Source organism: Thalassophryne amazonica, chromosome 16 (assembly GCF_902500255.1).
Source record: "Thalassophryne amazonica chromosome 16, fThaAma1.1, whole genome shotgun sequence".
Taxonomy (NCBI): domain Eukaryota; kingdom Metazoa; phylum Chordata; class Actinopteri; order Batrachoidiformes; family Batrachoididae; genus Thalassophryne; species Thalassophryne amazonica.
Window position 1 is genome coordinate 62,601,634 of NC_047118.1, and position 25,156 is coordinate 62,626,789.

Genomic DNA, 25,156 nt, shown 5'->3' on the forward strand with positions numbered 1-25,156 from the left:
AGCCGTCAGTTCAGGTCAGTAGGCAGCTCCAGGCTTCTTGTCGTAGGGATGAGGTTGTCTTTACTAGAATGAGACTGGGGCACTGTGGCCTTGCAGCATGCTTGTTTAGGATGGGTAAACGTGCTGACGGATTGTGTGAGTGTGGTAGCCCTGAAACAGTTATTCACATGTTGTTGTCATGCAGTAAATACAGCAGAGAAAGGCAGCACCTTTTTGTGGAACTGGCTGATCTTGGACTGACCACATTTTCCTTTACGTCCCTTTTTTTGTATCATGCGAATTCTGAAGAAATCAGGAGTGCTATTATTCGTTTTCTCCGCCTGACTGGCGCTTACTCAAGAATATAGTGTAACATTGGCATCATAACAGAGGAGGGCAGCATTGCGCACACCAGCGTATAGCCTGGCGGAACCCCATTAGAAGAAGAAGAAGAAGAAGAAGAAGAAGAAGAAGAGTGGTCGTGTCTTCGCCATTGTAGTGTGTGTCGTGCGCATGCGCAACCTCTAAAGGGGATTTGTTGAGGTCGTCTTGTCGGATTTTGACTTTTTTTTGTCAAAATGCCGAAAGATTATGATAAAGAAACATATCCAGAACCTCCTCGGAAGACTCCTATCATTGACAAAGAGACGGCGCTACCGAACCCAGCCCTGATTCTGAGTAAACTCTTTTATTATGCCGTGGATCTGCCTGTCACCAAATTTAGAGGTAACTGATGCTAAGCTATCATGATAGCATAACACAACTTAATAACCGTGACACTATCATATTTTAAATTTCGCTTTTTTTAAATTAAATATTTACATCAATTCTGCAATAAACACTTGCTTTGTAGGGGTAAAGTGTAGTGAGTTAATTGGCCACTTAGCTACGTTCTGTGGTTAGCATCAAAGAGTCATAGCAGTGTTGTCATGTTTCGCGTTTGTAAAAAGCAATCCCAGAGGAAGCTCATCCAAGCAAAATCCTAAAACGAGTAAATTCAAGTTATCAATTCTATTAATGTTATACGAATATCTCATAATAAATTATACTATTAGTAGTGGATGAAGGGCAATCTTGACAAGTGCAAAGCACTTAATGTGCCTCACAGCACTATCACATGCAAGGATCAATGATCATAAATAATTTATAAAATATACAAGTACAAGCAGATAACGTCAAAGATTATAGTTTATTGTTCAGAATAATTGCTTTCTTTAAAGCTAAAACATTCAGCACAGTTTGCTTTCTACATAATCTGAAAAGCAATGTATTGAATGTGTTGTATACATAGAGACAGAGTGAGAGCGCGAGAGAGAGAGCGTGACAGAGAGCGCGAGAGAGAGAGCGTGACAGAGACAGAGTGAGAGAGCGCGAGAGAGAGAGCGTGACAGAGCGCGAGAGAGAGAGCGTGACAGAGACAGAGTGAGAGAGCGCGAGAGAGAGAGCGTGACAGAGACAGTGAGAGAGCGCGAGAGAGAGAGCGCGAGAGAGACCGAGTGAGAGAGCGCGAGAGAGAGAGAGCGTGACAGAGAGCGCGAGAGAGACAGAGTGAGAGAGCGCGAGAGAGAGCGTGACAGAGAGCGCGAGAGAGAGAGAGCGCGAGAGAGACAGACTGAGAGAGAGAGCACGAGAGAGACAGACTGAGAGAGAGAGCGCGAGAGAGACAGACTGAGAGAGAGAGCGCGAGAGAGACAGAGAGAGAGCGTGAGAGAGACAGACTGAGAGAGAGAGCGTGACAGAGACAGAGTGAGAGAGCGCGAGAGAGAGCGTGACAGAGAGCGCAGAGACAGAGTGAGAGAGAGAGCGTGACAGAGACAGAGTGAGAGAGCGCGAGAGAGAGAGCGTGACAGAGACAGAGTGAGAGAGCGCGAGAGAGAGAGCGTGAGAGAGAGAGCGTGACAGAGTGAGAGAGAGCGTGACAGAGAGCGCGAGAGAGACAGAGTGAGAGAGCGTGACAGAGCGCAAGAGAGAGAGAGCGCGAGAGAGACAGAGTGAGAGAGCGCGCGAGAGAGAGAGCGTGACAGAGACAGAGTGAGAGAGTGCGAGAGAGAGAGCGTGACAGAGACAGAGTGAGAGAGCGCGAGAGAGAGAGCGTGACAGAGACAGAGTGAGAGAGCGCGAGAGAGAGAGCGTGACAGAGAGCGCGAGAGAGAGAGCGTGACAGAGACAGAGTGAGAGAGAGAGCGTGACAGAGACAGAGTGAGAGAGCGCGAGAGAGAGAGCGTGACAGAGACAGAGTGAGAGAGCGCGAGAGAGAGAGCGTGACAGACAGAGTGAGAGAGCGTGAGAGAGAGAGAGCGTGACAGAGTGAGAGAGCGCGAGAGAGAGAGCGTGACAGAGAGCGCGAGAGAGACAGAGAGAGAGCGTGACAGAGCGCAAGAGAGAGAGAGCGCGAGAGAGACAGAGTGAGAGAGCGCGAGAGAGACAGACTGAGAGAGAGAGAGCGTGACAGAGACAGAGTGAGAGAGTGCGAGAGAGAGAGCGTGACAGAGACAGAGTGAGAGAGCGCGAGAGAGAGAGCGTGACAGAGAGCGCGAGAGAGAGAGCGTGACAGAGAGCGCGAGACAGAGTGAGAGAGCGTGACAGAGAGCGCGAGAGAGAGCGTGACAGAGAGCGCGAGAGAGAGCGCGAGAGAGACAGACTGAGAGAGCGCGAGAGAGACAGACTGAGAGAGAGAGCGCAAGAGAGACAGTGAGAGAGCGCGCGCGAGAGAGAGCGCGAGAGAGACAGAGTGAGAGAGCGTGAGAGAGAGAGAGCGTGACAGAGAGCGCGAGAGAGACAGAGTGAGAGAGAGAGAGAGAGCGAGACAGACAGAGGGAGAGAGAGCGCGCGAGCGACCGACCTGCTGTTTCTGGATTTCTGAGTTGAGGTTTGATTCCCTGTTCTGATCGCACCCAGCCGCTGTGAGCTGTGTGATCCTGTTCTCAGCTGATTCCTCTGGATTCACGCACTCAGTTTTTCGTTGTGTACAGGAGCGCTGTGTTGCACAGACTTGCATGCAGTAACGCTGGCTCAGGGCTCTATGCCGAAGAAAATTAAACGTTTAATTAATTAATTTCATTATTTCATTTAAAAGAAAAAGACAGAAAAGCAGAAATGAAATTTACAAGATTTCTGTGTAAGCTCTCAGTTGTCCAGGTGGTTTCCATAGTAGAGAAGCTTGAATCTTCGACTGGACTGAATAAGTCCAGAAGAATAAATAATAATTCTAAAGAATAATTCTTCTCTACAAGAGTCAAGACAGAAGTCAGACTACCAGAGCAAGAATTTTAGCTGAGGAAGCTTCTGTGATTTGAAGCGAAACGTCCTCACGTCAAGCAACCCAGTCTAGTCGAAGATTCAAGGTTCTCTACTATGAAATTTACAAGACTTTGAATGAAAAGGAGCAGAGAGAAGAACAAGTCTTATATTTTCTGCCCCTTTTTACAATACAATCTTTCAATTTTAAGTATCATTATTCAACATTATTAAACAGATTACATTTTTGACTTGTCACATACCACTGACTTATTTCATAATTTTAACCATTATTTAAAAGATTACATCCCTAACAGGTTACATTTTAAACTTAAAACATTCTAGACATCATTAACAGATCACACCCTAGGCTTTGTCATAGCCCACTGACTTATTTCATAGTTTCATACTTACTTAATACATCTAATTTAATACGTTTTTTAAATAATTTGAGCGACCTTGATTCTTTGATTTCTTTGTTGAGGTTGTTCCATAATTTTACACCATTCACTGCAATACTCCGTTTCTTTACTTTGGTTCTGAATCTTGGTTTTTTAAAGACTTCTATTCCTTTCAAATTATAAGTACTTACTCTTTTTTCAAACATATTTTGAATGTTTATTGGTAAGGTATTTTTGTTAGCTTGATACATTGTAATATTTTCAAATCAACTAAATCACAAAATTTAAGTACCCTATACTTAATGAATAATGGATTAGATGGATCTCTAAAACGACTATTACTAACCATTTTTAAAGCTCTTTTCTGCAGAATAAATAATAGTTGTGTATAAGTTGTTCATGTTGATCCCCAGATGTCTACACAATAAGTTAAATATGGGACAATCATTGAATTGTACAATGTTAATAAACCATAACTATTTAATGAAAATTTTACTTTATGCAAAACAGCAATGGCTTTCGCTATTTTTCCTTTTATGTAATTGTAATTTCTTCCGTCCTGCGTGTGTAGCCGTCAACATACTGCTGCGTAGGGAGCAAAAACTCGACGTAGAGCTGCTAAAAGTGGGCAGAGAGCTGCTCAACTCAGTGTAGGCGATACGCCACAATGAGCAGCTCTACAAATACGCCAATGTGAAAGGAGCTTTACAGTTTAAAAAGTGACTGCAAACATTTAGGGCAGTGATTGTGTGAAACACTGGGGGTGCATACAGGGCAGTGATGAGGTCCTTGTTTTCAATACCTCCACTCAAAACTGATGGAAATGCACGTCGGATCATTAGTTAACACCAACATTCAAATAACTCTCAACACCAATTCAAGAACCTGTTCTCTGATGGAGGGGGAAAAAAACACTAAAAGAAAATAAATCCATGGAACAGCTTTCCAGAAAATGTATCTATCAGCCCCCAGTATTCCAGTTTTTGAATGACACTTTGACAAGCATTGAGCTGATCTAGCTAAACCATAACAATAAAGTCGGTCTCAATCATAAACCTTTGGAAACCTACCAAAAGGACCAGTAGGACCATTATCCAGTAATCACCTATGTATGCATTAGTGTTTTTACTAAACATAAGTCTGTACTGTCGTCATGAGAGGACAGTTTTGAAACTTTGAATTAGTGTTTCAGCCTTTAAAGCAGCTGTCATGTTAAATGTTTATGAATACATTTTCAAGGTTTGCACAACCTTGCCAGTTGGTTTATTTTCAACAGGAGTGAGAAACTGGTTGTTTTAACTGCAGGAACACCTTACATATGGTCCCTGGAAATGAGAAGCAGACGTTAATGACTATGATTCTTTCACAAAGTCACAAAGTTGTCACCCACGCACTTACAAAAAATTTCTTCATATTTTGATTGTTTTATGTTCAGTGCTTGTGCAGTGGCAACGGGACACATTGCTTTATTTGTGCCTTTTAAAATTACGTTTTCTGTGTATGAACTAATTGAGTCATGGCTTTAGATCTACTCTGAGCTGTTTTTCTTTACTCATCCAGATACTATTGACAGCTTCCGGGCTAACAACAAGCTCGTCTACTACCACCAGAAGTTCCGTCGTGTTAACTACTTGACAGACTGCGTGGAGGGAGATTTTGTCTGCTACTATGAAGCTGAGATGCAATGGCGGAGAGACTAGTAAGTAGCTGGTTAAACAGAGATGTAGAGGCAGACAAGTGACTGCTTTATTGTGATATTTTAACTCATGATTTAACTATTCTGTAAATTCATTCATGTTCTGACTCTTGTCGAAGTTGCAGTGGCAGTAGATCAGGCAGCTCAGCTTATGCAAATGGTGTCAGAAAATACTGATCAATGCCTCTTGTAATTTTCTCATAAGGTAAAGCTGCAGCTTCATAACAGTGATCCCATTCTGAAACTTTTAATTCATTTTGATTTTATTTCAAACAACTGTAGTTTTGAAAATAAATAAGGCTACAAAACAGATCAGTATCAGCCCAGTTAAAGATAACACTGTTAATCCTCAAAGGGAAGTTTAGGTGTTCCAGCAACTGACAGGCAAAATTAAAAACAAAGTACAAAACACACATAAGAGTAAGTAACATCTTGAAAAGTAGTAAAATACAATAAGAATAAAAATGAAATAAATGAAGTAGAATACATAAAATACACAGAGAATAGTCAAGTATAAGCACAGAGACAGTACAGTATAATGGATAAAAGCATTTAAAGTCCACAATTGTAGGCTGATGGCTGCAGGAAGAAAAGCAGGGATGTGATTCAATAAGGAAGAAGACAGGTCCCAGTAGATGGAGGCTTCTGGATGCTCTGAAATTCATTCTCCTACATTTTAGAACATTAAATTGAAGGAATTGTGCAGAGACTTTCATAAGATTTTAGAAAATTTTGTGAAAAACAGCAGTTTGAGTATTTATGAGCAAAGTTACACATGTTGTGACATTCCAGTAAATATCTGTCCCCAGCGGTAGGTCTGTTATGTGCACAGCAGTAAAAGTATCTGAGTTGTGCTTAAGATTCTTCAATATTCAGTTGTGCTAATAGAAAAACAGAGTTTGACAAATTGTAAAGCTTGACTTAAAGGTGTGAATACACTTGCACGACTTTGATTCATGCACTTGCATGACCTGTGTCGTAGAGTAAACCTGTCTTTAATGGGTGTAGACTGAACGTGAGGGATGCCGGCACGTGCAGTTGCACAGAGAATTTTGAAATGTTCAAAAAACTTTCACACATAAATGTCGTGCAATGTGGTGCGATCTGCTCGCCAACATTATGTGCAGCTTGTCAAGTGGAGTAAAGAAGCTAACAGAGCAAGTGGTTGCGTCAGTGCACTGCATCAGAGCGCAGCTTGTCTGAAGGATTATAACAATATGTTAAATCTCTCGTAAACATACTTGACAAATAATTAAAAAAACATGACAAATAGTTACTTTTTCAGGTGGCTCCAAATGCTTTCTTCAGCTCATTCAGCGTGCATGCGAATGGCCGCTGCTGGAGCAGTCCTCTGTGATTCAGGAAGCAATTAGAGCCGTTTTCAGCAGCCAACTTGCAGAGAAAATGATTAATCCACTATGAAATAAGTATTTTCTATACGCAGTGCACAGCGCATGGCAGCCAGTAGAACAAAGCACGGCGTCCAGCTGGGAGCACAGCGGATGGGATCGTCACAACGATGTGCGTGCATCAAAGTCGTGCAAGTGTCAGGGTACCTTCAGCAATTAAAAGGATTATAGCAAGTCATGTTTCTACAATAATGTTCAGAATTTGAATAGAGAAATAGTCGTATAGTCATCATCCATCTTAGAATTGCAGGCTATGAAATAATATTCTGAGATACTGTACCAATGGCCCTGCATCAGACTGGCATCCTGTTCAGGGTGTACCCCATGTCACTCCCTATAACTGCTGGGATAGGTTCCAGCCTGCCCCCTCCTGAGCCTTGATTGGACTAAGCGGGTATAGAAAATGGATGGATACTGTACCAATAATAAAGATGCCCATTCGTAAGTCCTTCACAAACTTTGACAAATGGAAGCCAGTGAGGTGGTCCATCAATACAAATGAGCTGATTATTTATTTAGCAATGCGTCTGTAGTCGTATTCACAAAATGCAAGTATTTTTTTCCTCACTGGGCCTCTATTTTTCTTGCTTTATCAAGTATATGTACTACGCTTAATATGTAAAATACTCCATCTGTACAATTTCTGAAAGTTTTATTCCCTGTGTTGTTTGCAATGTCGTACTAAATCCTAATCATATTTTCACCCATATTCAATAAATAGCTTTAGCATTGAAGTGAATGCCATATGTGTCACCGAGGTTTTTTTTTTTTTAAGAAAAATGACTGGTGCAACACAGAAATACGTGCCGGAAAGTTTAATAAGGTGCTGAAAACAAAAATATACAGCAGGACTAACGTTTCGATGTGAGAGTCACATCTTCCTCAGAGTCCTGCAAAGACAAAGATGGTACAGCTTAAATACTAATAAGAAGCAGGTGTCCTAATGCTTTCAAAGGGGCATGACCATCCGTCAGACACAACACTCACTCAATTGGTAATCAGTTCATAATTAGAAACACACTGTCCCAAAACACACAGAACTAAAACCAAACTAAAAAACAGATATTAAAGAAAGCAAGTCAGTTTTAGATCTTCATTCAGACCAAAACGTTCCAAGGTGCCCAAAGTGTAAATCCAAAATGCTTCTCTACATAAGAGTTTTTTATTGATATCACCACCTCTGGGTGGAGCTGTTATTCTCTCAATCCCCCAAAATTTTAAGGATACTGGGGAGCCATGACCGGCCTGTTTATAGTGCCTTGCCATGGCATAGGTTAGATTCTGAGTATGGATTGCTGTTTTATGTTCAGCTATCTGTAATTTAAGTTGATGTCTTGTTTGGCCAGTTTGGTTCTTTCTTTTCTCAAAACAAATATTAACTGTGGAAAAGACCCTTTGGATGAGCAAACAGCACTCGAATTGAGTATTTTGGCTTCAGAAATTGTGATCTATTGGCAGAGACTGGTGATTAAACCCCCTAATATTTGTGAGTTTCAGATGTCAGTGGATCTCCATTGATCTCAGAGACCACAGATTGATCGGATATGGTTTTTCAGCCACTGATCATTTCATTTTTTGGATCAGCTAAAAAAAGGAAAAATTACTTTGCCTTCTATTTTCTATAATGAAAATATCAAACTTTTGTCTGTGGTCCTGAATGAAAACAAGGTGTCCAATGTTTTACAGAATATTTAAAAATATTTGATTGTTGTATTAAATTGCAATATGAACAGTATCAGTGAATAAAGAAAAATTGCCTTTGTCAAAAACATGAAAAGTACAAAAAAGAGAAAAGGAGCAAAACGGATCTGCGTTTATAACATTTTTATTGTTATTACAAGAGATGAGGCCGTCTACATTGTGTGGTGAGAAGGTGAGAAGTAATTTTATTTATAACCCTTTCTGAATAAATACACTCATCCTATCCACAGATCCTGAAGAATAGATGCTTGGAAACAGGCATACTGGTTATTTTCTGGAGCAGTGGACTTTAAGCCAGCTTGGCTGCACACGTGCTTCGAGTGTGACACTCTGTTCATTGGGCTCCCATCTGAACAGGGAAGAGACAACAGACACTTTGTCCTCAACTCTTAACATTAACAGAGATTCTTTGTGTGGTTGTATTTAGTGTTGTGTTGTGGAACACGAGGCTGTGATGGGAACTCCAGTCTTACTACAAGTCTTTTTTTTTTTTTCTTTTTTTTTTAAAACACGCTGCATTTCTTCTACTCAGACTGTGATTTGACCACAATTGCATCAATATTTAGGCAGTCATCGGTTTAAAATCGTCACTGTGACACAAATTCACACTTATGTCTTGGGATAATCTTCAGCACCTATGCATTCTGAAGTCTCTGGGACGGCCGGTACAGCTAACAGGTCAACTGACCAATTGCACCATTAAAGCACAGTAATAAATCCATGATTCCATTGGATATTTCCCATTCCTGAAAAGACCAGTGGAAGCGTTCTTTCCTGCAGCACTGCAGGAGCAACCTGCTGCTCAGTCAACTCCTCTGCCCTTGCAGAAATCCGTCAAATTGGCAGGAGGGTTTCTTAATGATTGCAGACATCCTTACCAGCATCTTCCTCTCTGCCAGTGTTGGTTGGGGGAACCTTTCATTTTGTTTGGCAATAAACCAATAAGATTAGTTATTGCAGATTACTCACTAATGATATTAAATTGTTCCACCTGGAACCAATGTAGGGAATCAAGGTAGTGATCCATTCAACATTAATTCCCCCATCATGATTCGTGCTGTTTAAGCATTTTTAAGACTAAAGCATGCACATTTGTCAGGTATTAAGAGGAAACAAAGGTAGTATCTCCTGATTAGTGGCTGATCTTGTTACAGATAACGTTAGCTCGAAGTGTCCTTGAGCAAACTACAGTATAAATATCATGCCATCTCATGGTCTTCATTCTTCAGTAAAGTGGACCAGGAGATTGTGAAGGTGATCAAGGAACGTATGGGGGCCTGCTACCAGAGAGAAGGAAACAGCTATGAGCAGAACTGTGCCAAAGAAGTAAAGCAATATGAAGAGGTCGTCAAGAACTTTCACATGCGCTGTAAGTACTGCATTCATGTACAACCCAATTCCAATGAAGTTGGGACGTTGTGTAAAATGTAAATAAAAACAGAATACGATTTAGAAATCCTGTTCAACCTATATTCAGCTGAATACACCACAGAGACAAGATATTTAATGTTCAAACTGATAAACTTTATTGCTTTTGTGCAAATACTTCCTCATTTTGAAATGGATGCCTGCAAGACATTTCAAAAAAGCTGGGACAGTGGTATGTTTACCACTGTGTTACATCACCTTTCCTTCTAACAACACTCACTAAGCATTTGGGAACTGAAGACACTAATTGTTGAAGCGTTCTTTCCCATTCTTGCTTGATGTACGACTTAAGTTGTTCAACAGTCTCTCACTCATCCAGTCTCTGTTGTCATATTTTGCGCTTCATAATGCGCCACATATTTTCAATGGGCGACAGGTCTGGACTGCAGGCAGGCCAGTCGAGTGCCCGCACTCTTTTACTACGAAGCCACGCTGTTGTAACACATGCAGAATGAGGCTTGGCATTGTCTTGCTGAAATAAGCAGGGATGTCCCTGAAAAAGACGTTGCTTGGATGGCAACATGTGTTGCTCCAAAACATGGATGTACCTTTCAGCATTGATGGTGCCATCACAGATGTGTAAGTTGCCCATGCCATGGGCACTAACACACCCCCATACCATCACAGATGCTGGCTTTTGATCTTTGCACTGGTAATAATCTGGATGGTCTTTTTCCTTTTTTGCCCGGAGGACACGACGTCCATGATTTCCAAAAAACAATTTGAAATGTGGACTCATCAGACCACAGCACACTTTTCCACTTTGCATCTCTCCATTTCAAATGAGCTCAGGCCCAGAGAAGGCGGTGGCATTTCTGGATGTTGCTGATGTATGGCTTTCACTTTGTATGGTAGAGTTTTAACTTGCACCTGTAGATGTGGCAACGAACTGTGTTAACTGACAATGGTTTTCTGAAGTGTTCCTGAGCCCATGCAGTAAGTTCCTTTACACAATGTTGGCTTTTAATGCAGTGCCGCCTGAGGGATTGAAGGTCACGGGCATTAAGTGTTGGTTTTCGGCGTTGCCGCTTATGTGTAGAAAGTTCTCCAGATTTTCTGAATCTTCTGATTATATTATGGACTGTAGATGATGGAATCCCTAAATTCCTTGCAATTGAACATTGAGAAACTTTGTTTTAAGCTTTTGGAGTGTCATTTCACACAATTGTTCACAAAGTGGTGATCCTCGCCCCGTCTTTGCTTGTGAACAGCTGAGCCTTTTGGGGATGCTCCTTTTATACCCAGTCATGACACTCACCTGTTTCCAAATAACCTGTTCACCTGTGGAATGTTCCAAACAGGTGTTCTTTGAGCATTCATCAACTTTCCTAGTCTTTTGTTGCCCCTGTCCTAGCTTTTTTGAAACGGAGTGGCTATACGCCCAACCGTTGGGTCAATCAAGTAAATTCACAAGCATATACACCCAACCACAACCGACCAGTGAGCGTGCATGTAAGCTCACTTCCAGTTTCAGCACAGTGGGGAGAAAAAAAGCGGATATTTTCTCGTCGGCTGTGGGGGGTTCGCACCCCACGGAGGGGCTGTGATCTAAAGCGGTTCTGTTTAGCTCATCACACCCAGGGAACTGTGTCAAACTAACACCATCTTACAGCCAACAAGCAGCATTTTGTTCACAAACTGTTTCATCATCGTTAACAGGCTTCCGTTCAAAATGCTTATGAAGTTTGTCTGTTTTGATCCATTGCGGTGTTTTCGCAGTAATTAAAGATGACGCCGTTAAATGTGTCAAACATACACCACAATAGTCTTAAAAAGTGGTGTAAAAAAACGTAGTTTACGAGGTCTGTTAAAAAACTATCTGACCTTTTTATTTTTTGCAAAAACTATATGGATTTGAATCATGTGCGCTTGCATCAGCCAAGCTTGAATCTTCGTGCGCATGCGTGAGTTTTTTCACACCTGTCGGTTGCGTCATTCGCCTGTGAGCACGCTTTGAGTGAGCAGTGGTCCACCCCCCTCGTCGGATTTTCATTGTGAGGAAAATGTCTGAACGATTTGGAGCTTTGCTGCATCAAATTTTTCCAGAAACTGTGAGAGACATCAGGTGGAAACCAATCGGAAGATTCAGACAGCTTTCAGGGACGATTCTATGGGGATCACACAGATTAAGGAGTGTTACAACTGGTTTAAAGACGGCGCACAATGGCGGAGGACGCGCCACACTCCGAGCGGCGATCGACAGGCTGAAACGACCAGATAATTTCCAAAGTGAACGCTGTTGATCTGGGACATCGTCTGACTACCAGAGAAATGGCAGAAGATGTGGACATAGCACTTTTTCGGCACATTCCATTGTTACAGGAGTTTTTGTCATGAAAAGACGTGTGGAGGAATTTGCACGTCGGGACGGAGCCGCTAATGGCGGAGAACAAAAAGCAACGCCGTGATGAAGCCTCACAGGACATGTTGTGGCATGTCCAGCTCATCCACAATTTCTCGGATAGTGACACGACTGAAAAGCCACCGAAAGCCGTCTGAATCTTCCGAATGGTGCAAGAGCTGGGCATGTTACAACATGTCCTGTGAGACCAACACGGAGGTGCTTTTGTCCCGCGCCATTAGCGGCTCCGTGGCCAATTCCTCCGCTCCTCTTTCCATGACAAAAACTCCTGTAACAGTGGAATGTGCCGAAAAAGTCCGAACATCTCCAGTCCACTCACGGACGATTTGTTCACACGCGCACATGTGAACAATTAAAAGAGAGAAAAAAAAACTGTCTGGCTGCAGGCAGTTAGTTCCTTGTTCTCCCCTCAAACTCTCATCACAGTGTTAAAAAAAAGGGCTCAAGTCCTGCTCACAGACTGATATCACAACTTCCATTTATTTGTTAAAATTACTAACCACAAGAGCTGGCTTCCTTTATCCAGACTCACCTGATTTCAAAGCGAGAACTCCAGACCCAATAATGCTGAGCTTAGTCGCTACATTAAAAAAAAGGCATCACTTCTAAACCACTTTAGTTATGCAGAAAAGTTAACTTTATTTATATGGCTCAAATAAACTTAATCCAGCATTATAGTAAGACCAAAGTAATGCTGATTTTAGCATTTTAGTTGCTAAAATAAGTAATACAAAAATGCCTTCAACCCAGTGCCCCCCTCCTCCTCCCTCTGGCAGAGTGCACACAGGACATGGAACAGACATGGGGGCTCACTATGAGGGGTGTGTGTATATTCTAAAAAGCCATTTTTGAACATTGTTTTATATCTTGTATCCAGCCTTGTTTAATGCATTGAATGTTCTGTTGCTCTTGTAGATGGAGACCTGGGAGGTTACGCAGACTCAAAGAAATGTCTAATGAAGCAGAAAGAAAGGATGATTGCTGCTAGAGCTCAAAAGGAGTCATAAAGAAACATGGCTTTCATGTTCAACACTGTACTGTGTAACTGTAAAATAAAGTTTGAGTTAAGTTGTCTTACTATAGCATTTACTGTATTTTCTGGAGTACAAGTCACAGGTTTAACTAATTTGGGGTGTCCCCTGTCTACACTGAAATCATTTTTCTTTTAGTACTTTTCCACAAATTTTTCCATGAAAACTACAGTGCAATTATCCCAAATTAAATAGCTCATAAATACAACTTGTGCTAAAAAAAAAATACTTGAAGTTTGGTGTGACAGATCTGGTTTTGGTCTTTTGACCATAACTTAAGGTGCTCTGCCACTAGCACAACGATGCTGTGCTTTGTTCCACTGGCTGCCACGTGTTCTGCGCTGGACATTATATAAATCGATTTTGTCCCGGATTAAGTTTTCTTTGCAAGTTTGCCGCTGAAAACTGCTCTAATCGCTTCCTGAATCAGGACTGCTCCAGCTGGAGCCGCTCATGCACGCAGAATGAGCTGAAGAAAGCCTTTGAAGCAATCTGTCATGTTTACATTGTCATGGCTTGGTAAAACAGTTGCATCTTTCTCCTTCCGATGTGCAGCTGTAAAAGCATATTTGATCAATTTAACATCCTGTTATAATCATTCAGATGAGCTGTGCTGATGCAACCACTCGCTCTCCAGTTTACTCAACGAGCTGCACGTAGTGTTGGCGAGCAGTTTGCACGTCATTGCATGACATTTATGCGCGAAAGATTTTTTTGAACATTTCAAAATTCTTTGCGCAGTTGCATGTGCCGGTCAGTGCCCCTCTCACGTTCAGTCTACACTAGAGATGGGATTTATGGCTCTTTGGGGGGATCCAGATCTTTATGGCTCGTTCCTTTCAAAGAGCCGTTCAAAAAACTGGCTCATATGGCTTTTTTTTTTTTTTTAGTATTTTAGGCTTAATTATCAATTTCCACCATGTGCGCATTCGCGGTGGTGCATGCTGCAGCGTGCATGCGCACTTTACCATTACAATGCATTCTGGTTAGAAATTCCTAGCGCCATTTGTGACAAACTCATAATTAAGCCTAAATATATATATAGAGAGAGATATAGATAGATATAGATGGGTGATTCTTTAACTACGGGCACTATTGGCCTTGTAAATGTAATTTCCACCACACCATTGCCTTACAATATAAAGCGCCTTGGGGCAACTGTTTGTTGTGATTTGGCGCTATATACATGTGCTCTGATGTCACTGTTTATCTCCATTGAAACTACCCAAACAATCTTTCATACAAACTGTTTAAAGGGACATTAGTGTTGTGGTGGAAATTACGGCAATAGTGTGGGACAACTACATTTTGTTTAAAAAAAATCTAACAGTTGTATGACATTGAATACCCCAATTATGTTTTGATTATTTTACTGATATTTTATTCAGAGATATTTTAAAACATTAGAAAAAAACGTTTCTTTACCATTCATTTTTATCATTGAAGATCAAAAGTCTGGGTGTGGGACAAGCACAAAACGGCAATATTTGCATATGATGCTGAAAAAAGGTGAAAAAGTCATCATAGACTACTAGAACAAATTTCTTAACACACTTTCATTGTAAAGGTAACTATAAAAGTGTGAAATTTCCCTTTTTCTGTTTTTCATACAATATGATCAAAGGACATAAGTGCCCGTAGTCTAAGAATCACCCAGATATATATATATAGATAGATAGATATAGATATATATATATAGAGAGAGAGAGAGAGAAATGAGCCATCTCAATGTCACTTTTCAAATTTGCTCCCCTATTCTGTGTCACCCTACCTGTTCTGCCAGCAGTGGACATTGACATGAATCCTTGGGGAGAACAGCACGGTCAGGCAAAAGACTGGTGTTGACTGACTGAAATCTCATTCCAAACGAGAAGAGAACAGGGAATAGAAACCTGCCATTAACCCCTTAACGCCTGTTGTCACATATGAATAAAATATTCCACTAGGTGGTACAATATTTTCGCGCCACAAGAACCCCCCTCCCCACTGCAGGAATACTCATGTGAAGGCATATGCTGCCTGTGCCCCTCCCCCCGTAGCTGCTCGCTTTCTATGCGGGGGGCCACAGCCGCAACTGCAACTGGATGTTCCTGGGAGCTGTGTGAATCAAACACGCATGGAAAAAAAAAAAATGGCTCCCTCGCAGCCGCGACTCGGCTCCCTTCGTTCATATTAAAGAGCCGTTCAAAAGAATCGGCTCGTTCGCGAATGTCACACTAGTCTACACCCGTTAAAGATGAATTTACTCTCCTGCACGACAGTGCATGCATCAAAGTCGCTCAGGTATCAGCGCACCTTTTAGTCCAGCGGATATGCGTCAATTTTCGATAGAATCGTTCACTTCCGGATAGAAGCATGAAATTTGGCACAAATGTAGCTATCTATGTCCTCTTTCATATAAAAGCAAGACCCGCCTCAGATCTTGCATGGTTCTTGTGTTATTCAAGATGGCGTCCAAGATGGCTGCCAAAAATCACTTTTTTGCAAATGACTCAAAACTATGACTAGTTAGAGCAAAATATTGTATTACTAGTGAATAGAAATATGGCTATTCTGCACATTTTAAGCATAGTTACATGTCTGTATGATGCACAGTTCCTAAGATACACCATTGCAAAGTTTAAAGGATTCCAAGAAATCTTAAGGGCTTAATCTATAACCATACAAATGTACAAGCATTTATTGTCCTACAACATAAAATGCAAAGTCATGTCTAATCCAGACAATTTTCAGATCAAAGTTAAATGAACAAGCTAAACCATATAACTCAAACTCCTATTTTAAGCTTGACAAAAAGGAAGATATTAACGAACACCTTGAAATGACAATTACGAAATACAAATCATCGCAACTACACTACATTAGTTGATGACATGCACCACCACAATGACAAAGAGGTGCAATTCAAATTTGCCTTGAAACATTTGCACAAGCCTCTGCAAGCTTTCTTACAACTGCAGTTAATGAACTCTTGGCACACTTGATGCTTCTGGCAGAGCACTCCACTTGGGGAGTAAATCTGCCCTGACACCTCCCAACCCCAATCAGTGACATCTGGAATATCTTGCTGGAATTTCAGAGCTTGTCCCCAGATATGTCCAGCCTGAAATGCAGCTCGTTTAATGTGCTCTCTAAGGGCTGCCTTGGTTGGTGGAATGCTCTCCACTGAGTCTGCCTTGGGCAAAAAGTGTTTGACGAGCTTTATCAACATCTGACAGAGGACATGTGCGACTGTACATCACCACTGTAAACCTCTCTAGGGCAGCTTCATCTTCAGGTGTAACGGTGTCCTGCCTTGAACTTAGCCTCTCCAAGACTGTAGTCAACTCTGGCACAACATTCCAGGCATCAAAGGCAGACTTCTTGCCTTTCCCAGCAAAAGAGGTGGTGGTGTCTGAACCACTGAATGCATGGAAGAAAGGTAACGCCTTGCTTCTTTGGTCCAAGGGCACTTGCTAGACTATGTCAGAGACTTTCCAACACCATATGCAAGCCAGAGGTTAATGTTGAGTTGGTTCACATATGCAACAGCAAGAACATCTGTATCCACTGTCCTTATCAAAATTCGATTGAAGTCCTGTGCAGCACCATGCAAAAACATTCTTGTATCAGCTTCCTCATGGTTTGCTGGATTGATAGACTAGTATCAACTGAACAATTAGTCACAGCTTAATTCAGTGTGGAGATAAGTGTCTTTCACATCTAGTGAAAGAACTGCTCGACTTAGGAACTGAAAGAGTTCCACGTTGTTTTCTGAGCAGCGTAGGAAGGTTTGCCAATTACTTGGAATTGCAGTTTCTGGTACTTTTCTTCGAATACCTACTCCTCTGCAAGTGCTGGTGGATTCCTTGAGGCTGTTTTCTAGATATCTGTCCCAAACAATATCAATACGTTTGATATCTTTTGCCTGCTTTCCAATGTAAGTTGACACTATTAATTGATCAAATGTCTGAACATTGTCACAAACTTGAAAAAAATACTTTGTATAATATGGAAATGTGTGATTGTGTTTCTGTTTACAGGTATAATTTTTAATAAAGTTTGTATACAAAATCACCCAGCTATTAGTGTTACATTGAATATACAAAGATCTGCTACTGTTAATTGATTAAAAAAAATTGTATCTTTAAAACTATTCATGCTACAAGCTTGTAATTAGGCTCAAAATGTGCAGAATAGCCATATTTCTATACAATGGTAATACAATATTTTGCTCTAACTAGTCAGTTTGGAGTTATTTGCCAAAAACAGATTTTTGGTGGCCATCTTGGACGCCATCTTGAATAACGCAAGAACCATGCAAGATCTGAGGTGGGTCTTGCTTTTATATGAAAGAGGACATAATTAGCTACATTTGTGCCAAATTTCATGCTTCTATCCGGAAGCAAACGATTCTTCTACATATCCGCTGGACTATTTAGAATTCTTTAAATGCCGCCTCATGACAAACAGGGGAGAGAGAAAAAAAAATTAAAAATCCCTTAAATCAGCATCGAGCTTGTCAGCAAATTGCCAAACTTACCTCAAAGTAATTTATACATGGCACTAAATTTTCATCCTGCCCTTTTGTGCATTTCTTTTTAAAATTTTTGGGCCCGATATGTGATTAGGCTTTATGAAATGGAGAAGACGAGAGATGGTTCAGAATGTTTATTCAACATGTACAAAAGTTTAGGCAGTAGGGGGCTGGACTGGTTGGCCCCTTTGCACAGACACCCTGGTGTGAGTCTTGGCCAGATGGTCAGTGAACTCCTGAAATCAAAGGGGGAGGGGGGGTGAATTGTATAACCAGAACCTTGGAAAGTAACAACACTTCATGTACTGACCTGGTAGGGAGACTTTGTGAAGACAGTCTCCTTCCACAAATCTGGGGTCAGGTAGCTGTAAGTCTTTGAGATGGCATCAAAGGTAGCCTTGGCTGCAGAGGGACAAACAAGCAGCTAAATGTCGACATGCAATGTTATCACAAAGTCCACATAGAAACTAGAAATGTACTTTATACATCTTAACAGGTGAAGCTGAGAGCCAGTCAAATTCTGTCAGTGTGGGGCTGACAGTCACCACAAATTTATAGGTGTGGCCGCTAGTCAATTTCACACGTAAACAGATTAAGTCATTTTGTTGTGATTTTTAAATGTTGAGCAAATAAAGGGAACAGAGGAGACGTGACAAAAGTCTCTCTGCTGTGCATTACATTACCCATTTCTTTCTCTCCTGATTAACAACAACTACACCACTGGAGAGGTGAAGCTGAACAGAGCTAGGAGAATCCAGAACCTGCATTCAGACTTAGCCAATCGGCAGCAAAATCGTACCAAAGTTGCCAAGCGTGGCAGTGCAGCCCCTGGCAGAAGTGTAGCAGTCATCAATACCAGCCATCATGAGCAGCTTTTTAGGCACAGGGGCAGACACAATGCCAGTACCACGAGGGGCTGGGATGAGACGCACCAGGACAGAACCACAACGACCCGTGACCTTGCAGGGCACCGTGTGAGGCTTGCCGATCTTGTTACCCCAGTAACCTCTCCTGACAGGGACGATGGACAGCTTGGCTAAGATGATGGCCCCACGGATGGCTGTAGCCACCTCCTTGGAGCACTTCACTCCCAAGCCCACATGCCCATTGTAATCACCAATGGCAACAAAGGCCTACAAACAAACCAGATGCCAACACATTATGTGTGAACCATCAGGACTGTACACAGATTTTTCAGATCTGACAGTCTCACCTTGAACCTGGTACGCTGTCCAGCCCTAGTCTGCTTCTGGACAGGCATGATCTTCAACACCTCATCTTTGAGACCAGAACCCAAGAAGAAGTCTATAATCTCAGACTCCTGGGAAGTAGCAGTGAGAAAAATAAAAAGCTAATCTGTATACCAGACTTACAAGCAACATATTAGGCCAATGTTACAGGTAAACATGTGCTTTAGTCCCCACTCACTAATTAAGACACACAAGCAATATTAGAGGGTAGGGGTGGTGGCCAAGAAATTAGTGTGCTTGTATCCAAAGCAGGTTCCCAGTTCAGGGCCACCCCTGCCCACTTTCTATGTAATGTGGAGTTGCATCAGGAAGGGCATTGGCCATAAATGGTTTGTGCAAAACTGTTTAACTGTTTCACAAATTATGTAATAAGAGCAGGGGTGGTGGCCAAGTGGTTAATGCGCTTGGTTTCAGTTCAGAAAGTTCCGGGTTCAAATCCCACTCCTGCCACATTTCTCCATGTAATGTGGAGTTGCGTCAGGAAGGGCATCCGGCGTAAAACTTGTGCCAATTCAACATGCAGATCCACCTTGGATTTGCTGTGGCGACCGCAAGTGCAAACAAGGGAGCAGCCGAAGGGACTTACTTACACAAATTATGTAATAAGTGGCAAATTGAAATAAGGTTGTGGCGTGTGTGGCAAATTTTGAAGGGTCAGAGGGCATGCGCTCCTGGAAAATCTTGGGGGAAGAATAGGGTTGGGTATCGAGAACCGGTTCTTTTCGAGCATTGTTAAGAAATGATTCGATCCACCAATAACAGCCTTTTTGCTTAACGAATCCCTTATCAGCCCTTCAGAGAAGCCATTGTTTTTGAGGGTGTTTGTCGGGAAAATTATTATTTCTTTACGCTGATTACAGACCCTGCAGCGGCTCTGTAATCAACCGTTTCTGCAGCGTGACTCCACTTTGAAGTGTGAACCAGTTAAGCAATGCTTTGATCTGGTCGGAATTAGTAAATTCAAAACGAATTGCTGCTTTAAATAAAATGACACCGCTTACAAACGTAATACAGAAACTACAATTGACTAAAACTCCCCCCCCCTCCCCAAAATGAGACATCTTGCATTCTGTATAAATTACATCCTGACCTTCAGCGCAGCCAGCTGCAACAGCTCAGCTCACATGTATGGAAAGACATTCATGCCAATAATGTCTGAAAGGAAATGCTTTTGACAATAACTACAGATTTTGTTTATTTCTATTTATGACCAGAGATCAAGGATCCACCATGTAGAGTTTATTATGTCCAAAGCTTAAGGATCCAGTGACCAATTTCATATTTATTTAGTTTAAGACTCAATAAAATGTTGTTCAATTTCAATTCAATCGGCTTATAAAGTGCCAAATCACAAAAAAAGCCTCCTCAAGGCGCATCACATAGAACAGTTCAACATAAAAAATTTAAATAAAGAAATAAAAATATGTACTACAACATTAAACAAAGCTTCAAGGCACAGAAATACCTCAAACATTTTTTGTAATTGAATTATCCAAGTTACTCGACTAATCATTTCAGCCCTACTAAAATTTGACATTTTTATTTACTAGCCTTTCTAAAAAATAAATCGTAGTAGTTTTTTTTTTTTTTTTTGCCAGTCGAATCTGAAGTCTTTTCAGTGCTGCATCACAGTTCATCCCTGTTATCAAAGACATTCTTACCTTGATAGGCAGAGAATAGAGATAAATCTCCTCCAGGGACTTGATCTTCATGTCCTTAACCAGACGGCCCAGCTTGGTGACCGGCACCCACTACACACGCACGCGCGCGCACACACACACACACACACACCTCATTAGACTTTAGACTGATCGACGCCGTCGATGTTTATACAACCCCTGGCCATAACTATGGAATCACCGGCCTCGGAGGATGTTCATTCAGTTGTTTAATTTTGTAGAAAAAAAGCAGATCACAGACATGACACAAAACTAAAGTCATTTCAAATGGCAACTTTCTGGCTTTAAGAAACACTATGAGAAATCAGGAAAAATAATTGTGGCAGTCAGTAAGGGTTACTTTTTTAGACCAAGCAGAGGGAAAAAAAAAATATGGACTCACTCAATTCTGAGGAATAAATTATGGAATCACCCTGTAAATTTTCATCCCCAAAACTAACACCTGCATCAAATCAGATCTGCTCGTTAGTCTGCATCTAAAAAGGAGTGATCACACCTTGGAGAGCTGTTGCACCAAGTGGACTGACATGAATCATGGCTCCAACACGAGAAATGTCAATTGAAACAAAGGAGAGGATTATCAAACTCTTAAAAGAAGGTAAATCATCACGCAATGTTGCAAAAGATGATGGTTGTTCACAGTCAGCTGTGTCTAAACTCTGGACCAAATACAAACAACATGGGAAGGTTGTTAAAGGCAAACATACTGGTAGACCAAGGAAGACATCAAAGCGTCAAGACAGAAAACTTAAAGCAATATGTCTCAAAAATCGAAAATGCACAATAAAACAAATGAGGAACGAATGGGAGGAAACTGGAGTCAACGTCTGTGACCGAACTGTAAGAAACCGCCTAAAGGAAATGGGATTTACATACAGAAAAGCTAAATGAAAGCCATCATTAACACCTAAACAGAAAAACACAAGGTTACAATGGGCTAAGGAAAAGCAATCGTGGACTGTGGATGACTGGATGAAAGTCATATTCAGTGATGAATCTCAAATCTGCATTGGGCAAAGTGATGATGCTGGAACTTTTGTTTGGTGCCGTTCCAATGAGATTTATAAAGATGACTGCCTGAAGAGAACATGTAAATTTCCACAGTCATTGATGATATGGGGCTGCATGTCAGGTAAAGACACTGGGGAGATGGCTGTCATTACATCATCAATAAATGCACAAGTTTAGTTTTTTTTGAAAGATTGTATTGTAAAAAGGGGCAGAAAATATAAGACTTGTTCTTCCCTCTGCTCCTTTTCATTCAATGTCTTGTAATATATTCATTTCTGCTTTTCTTTTAAATGAATGAAATAAATATTGAAAAGAAAAAAAAGAAGCACAAGTTTACGTTGATATTTTGGACACTTCTCTTATCCCATCAATTGAAAAGATGTTTGGGGATGATGAAATCATTTTTCAAGATGATAATGCATCTTGCCATAGAGCAAAAACTGTGAAAACATTCCTTGCAAAAAGACACATAGGGTCAATGTCATGGCCTGCAAATAGTCCGGCTCTTAATCCAACTGAAAATCTTTGGTGGAAGTTGAAGAAAATGGTCCATGACAAGGCTCCAACCTGCAAAGCTGATCTGGCAACAGCAATCAGAGAAAGTTGTAGCCAGATTGATGAAGAGTACTGTTTGTCACTCATTAAGTCATGGGTTAAAGCAATAAATTTTCATCTGACTGAAATTTTTTCCAGGCAAAAATCAATGCCAGCAATTCCGTAAAATGTGGCGTAGTGGGGGCACAGTTTTTTCCTCAATAAATACAATAAACACATTATACAGCATACAAATCAATTCTAAATAGCCTCTAAGGAAGGACAAAGCATAAAAAGAATGCAAAACCTGAACATAAAGGTAATAAAAAGGTGGTGGGGGTGGGGTGTAGTCTTGATTCTGGGGGGTCTGGGGGTGCTCCCCCAGAATCAAATAAAACTCACTTCAATCTGTGAAGTAAAAACACAGTATTGATTATGGGGGGTCTGGGGGATCTCCCCCAGAATTTTTTTTTTTAAAAACATTGGGGAGTGCCTGCCAATGTTCCCACAAAGAGAGGAGAAGGACCGTGGCTCATAGCAAGCAGTAAACAGAGCGAGGAGTGAAATTTCACACAGTCCCTTCCTCCGCAGTCCACGCTGACATTGATGCTGTTTTGATTAGTGCAGAATGGGATGTTGCTTTGACAGTGAGACTATCATATTTCGGCCCCAAAACACACATGACATCACGTGCGCACGTGTATGTGTGGTTAAATTTTCCAAATGACGGAAAGGAGAACTTTAACCCATGCATTAAGTCCATGCCTCAGAGACTGCAAGCTGTTATAAAATCCAGAGGTGGTGCAACAAAAGACTAGTGATGCGTTGGAGCGTTTTTGTGTTTTTCATGATTCCATAATTTTTTCCTCAGAATTGAGTGATTCCATATTTTTTTTTCCCTCTGCTTGGTCTAAAAAAGTAACCGTTACTGACTGCCACAATTTTTTTTCCTGATTTCTTATAGTGTTTCTTAAAGCCAGAAAGTTGCCATTTGAAATGACTTTAGTTTTGTGTCATGTCTGTGATCTGCTTTTTTTCTACAAAATTAAACAACTGAATGAACATCCTCCGAGGCCGGTGATTCCATAATTTTTACCAGGGATTGTGGATAGACTCATACCTCCTTGTCTTCGGACTTGCCGCCACGGGCACCGCGGCCTCTGCCGCGGCCTCTCCCGCGTCCACGGCCTCTACCACGGCCGCCAGCGCCAAAACCACCACGAAAACCTCCTCTACCACCGGCGTCGTCCGCCATTTGCTGCGAGAAGACACACTTCATGATCGACACATTTCTTTGGATAATACCGACGTAGCACGCACCACACGAGCATGGGCGCAAAAGCTCTTTATCACGAATTTATCTGAAAATATGGTTCACTTTGTTAACCAATATTGGAATTGTTTTGAAGTAACATGTTTCAGTATTAATGTGTGGGAGTAATAAATGTGTTCTGCAAAGCGATGCATGAGATTGCCAAACAGATGCCACGGAGAGGAAAAATACATGGTGTACTTACGTGATGGGTAAAACAGGAAGAAGAAGGCACGCGAGATGATGAGTCAGATTTTATTAGCACCTATTATCGCGATATTTCCTTAAAGGGAAAAAAAATAAACATAGCAACATCTGCTGGGCTCAAGTATTTTATATTTAGCTTGTTTAAAACGATTCTAATAAACTATTTTTAAAAAGCAGCGGAACACAGTACAAACTAAATTCAAAACAAAAAAGAAAATCCCTTTGGACGTCGTGACAGGAAGTTTGACACGCGTGTGCAGTGAAAGTAAGATATGACTTCCGGAACGAGGTCTTTGACAAATAAAATAAAATAATTTTATTTCTGGAGTATTGCTGCAAATGCATCCTATTTTTCAGTGTAATTTTTCAGTTTAACGGATGTTTAAGGTGGTTTACATCAGGCCACCAGCAAGAATGAAATTATTTTTTGTACATAAATTATATGAACACACAATTTTATCAATAAAAACATGAATTAGGAACGGATCATGCAGTTTTATATAAAAGAAGAGTTCATCAAATTTATTTCAGGTATGATGCACAGAAATGACATTTAAAAAGACTATTTGTGGCCATTTGATTTGGCAGTAGTTAGAATGAAAGGCTTCACCTGCAAAGGCAATAAGGAAATCCTCCACGAATTCAGTATTCATTTCTTTCATGCTTGTTCTGATGGAAATAGCTGAAATAGATACATTTTATTTGATTTCACAGACCATACTCAGAAAAATGCTGGTGTATTTGCTTCTGTGGATGTGATTTATATATGAAAAACAAAAGGTACCACAGGGCTGTTGTATACCCCACACACCACAATAAAACTGTGCAAGTGTATATATATACTCAACAAAAATATAAACGCAACACTTTTGGTTTTGCTCCCATTTTGTATGAGATGAACTCAAAGATCTAAAACTTTTTCCACATACACAATATCACCATATCCCTCAAATATTGTTCACAAACCAGTCTAAATCTGTGATAGTGAGCACTTCTCCTTTGCTGAGATAATCCATCCCACCTCACAGGTGTGCCATATCAAGATGCTGATTAGACACCATGATTAGTGCACAGGTGTGCCTTAGACTGCCCACAATAAAAGGCCACTCTGAAAGGCGCAGTTTTGTTTTATTGGGGGGGGGGGAATACCAGTCAGTATCTGGTGTGACCACCATTTGCCTCATGCACTGCAACACATCTCCTTCGCATAGAGTTGATCAGGTTGTCAATTGTGGCCTGTGGAATGTTGGTCCACTCCTCTTCAGTGGCTGTGCGAAGTTGTGACGACGAACTGGAGTCAGGTCGAGACCCCGATGAGGACGACGAGCATGCAGATGAGCTTCCCTGAGACGGTTTCTGACAGTTTGTGCAGAAATTCTTTGGTTATGCAAACCGATTGTTTC

At 41.2% G+C, this 25,156-nt stretch overlaps 2 protein-coding genes across 3 annotated transcripts; one reads left to right on the forward strand and one right to left on the reverse strand.

Annotated features, from left to right (window-relative positions):
- Positions 1-473: 473 nt before the first annotated feature.
- On the forward strand, positions 474-13,287 carry ndufb10 (NADH:ubiquinone oxidoreductase subunit B10). Its single transcript, XM_034191421.1, has 4 exons — positions 474-705; positions 5,178-5,316; positions 9,653-9,792; positions 13,129-13,287. Exons 1-4 carry the CDS (start codon positions 558-560, stop codon positions 13,218-13,220), a joined length of 519 nt encoding a protein of 172 aa, XP_034047312.1. The 5' UTR covers positions 474-557; the 3' UTR covers positions 13,221-13,287.
- Positions 11,933-23,886, reverse strand: rps2 (ribosomal protein S2). Of its 2 annotated transcripts, XM_034191419.1 has the most exons (7): positions 23,752-23,882; positions 23,355-23,492; positions 20,672-20,761; positions 18,974-19,081; positions 18,560-18,893; positions 18,071-18,162; positions 17,880-17,996 (listed from the first exon to the last, which is right to left on the reverse strand). In XM_034191419.1, exons 2-7 carry the CDS (start codon positions 23,487-23,489, stop codon positions 17,916-17,918), a joined length of 840 nt encoding a protein of 279 aa, XP_034047310.1. In that variant the 5' UTR covers positions 23,490-23,492; positions 23,752-23,882; the 3' UTR covers positions 17,880-17,915. The 2 variants fall into 2 exon arrangements, with proteins under 2 accessions (XP_034047311.1, XP_034047310.1); XM_034191420.1 differs by lacking the exons at positions 17,880-17,996; positions 18,071-18,162 and adding an exon at positions 11,933-11,944 and having other exon boundaries at positions 18,534-18,893; positions 23,752-23,886.
- Between the last annotated feature and the right edge of the window lie 1,270 nt (positions 23,887-25,156).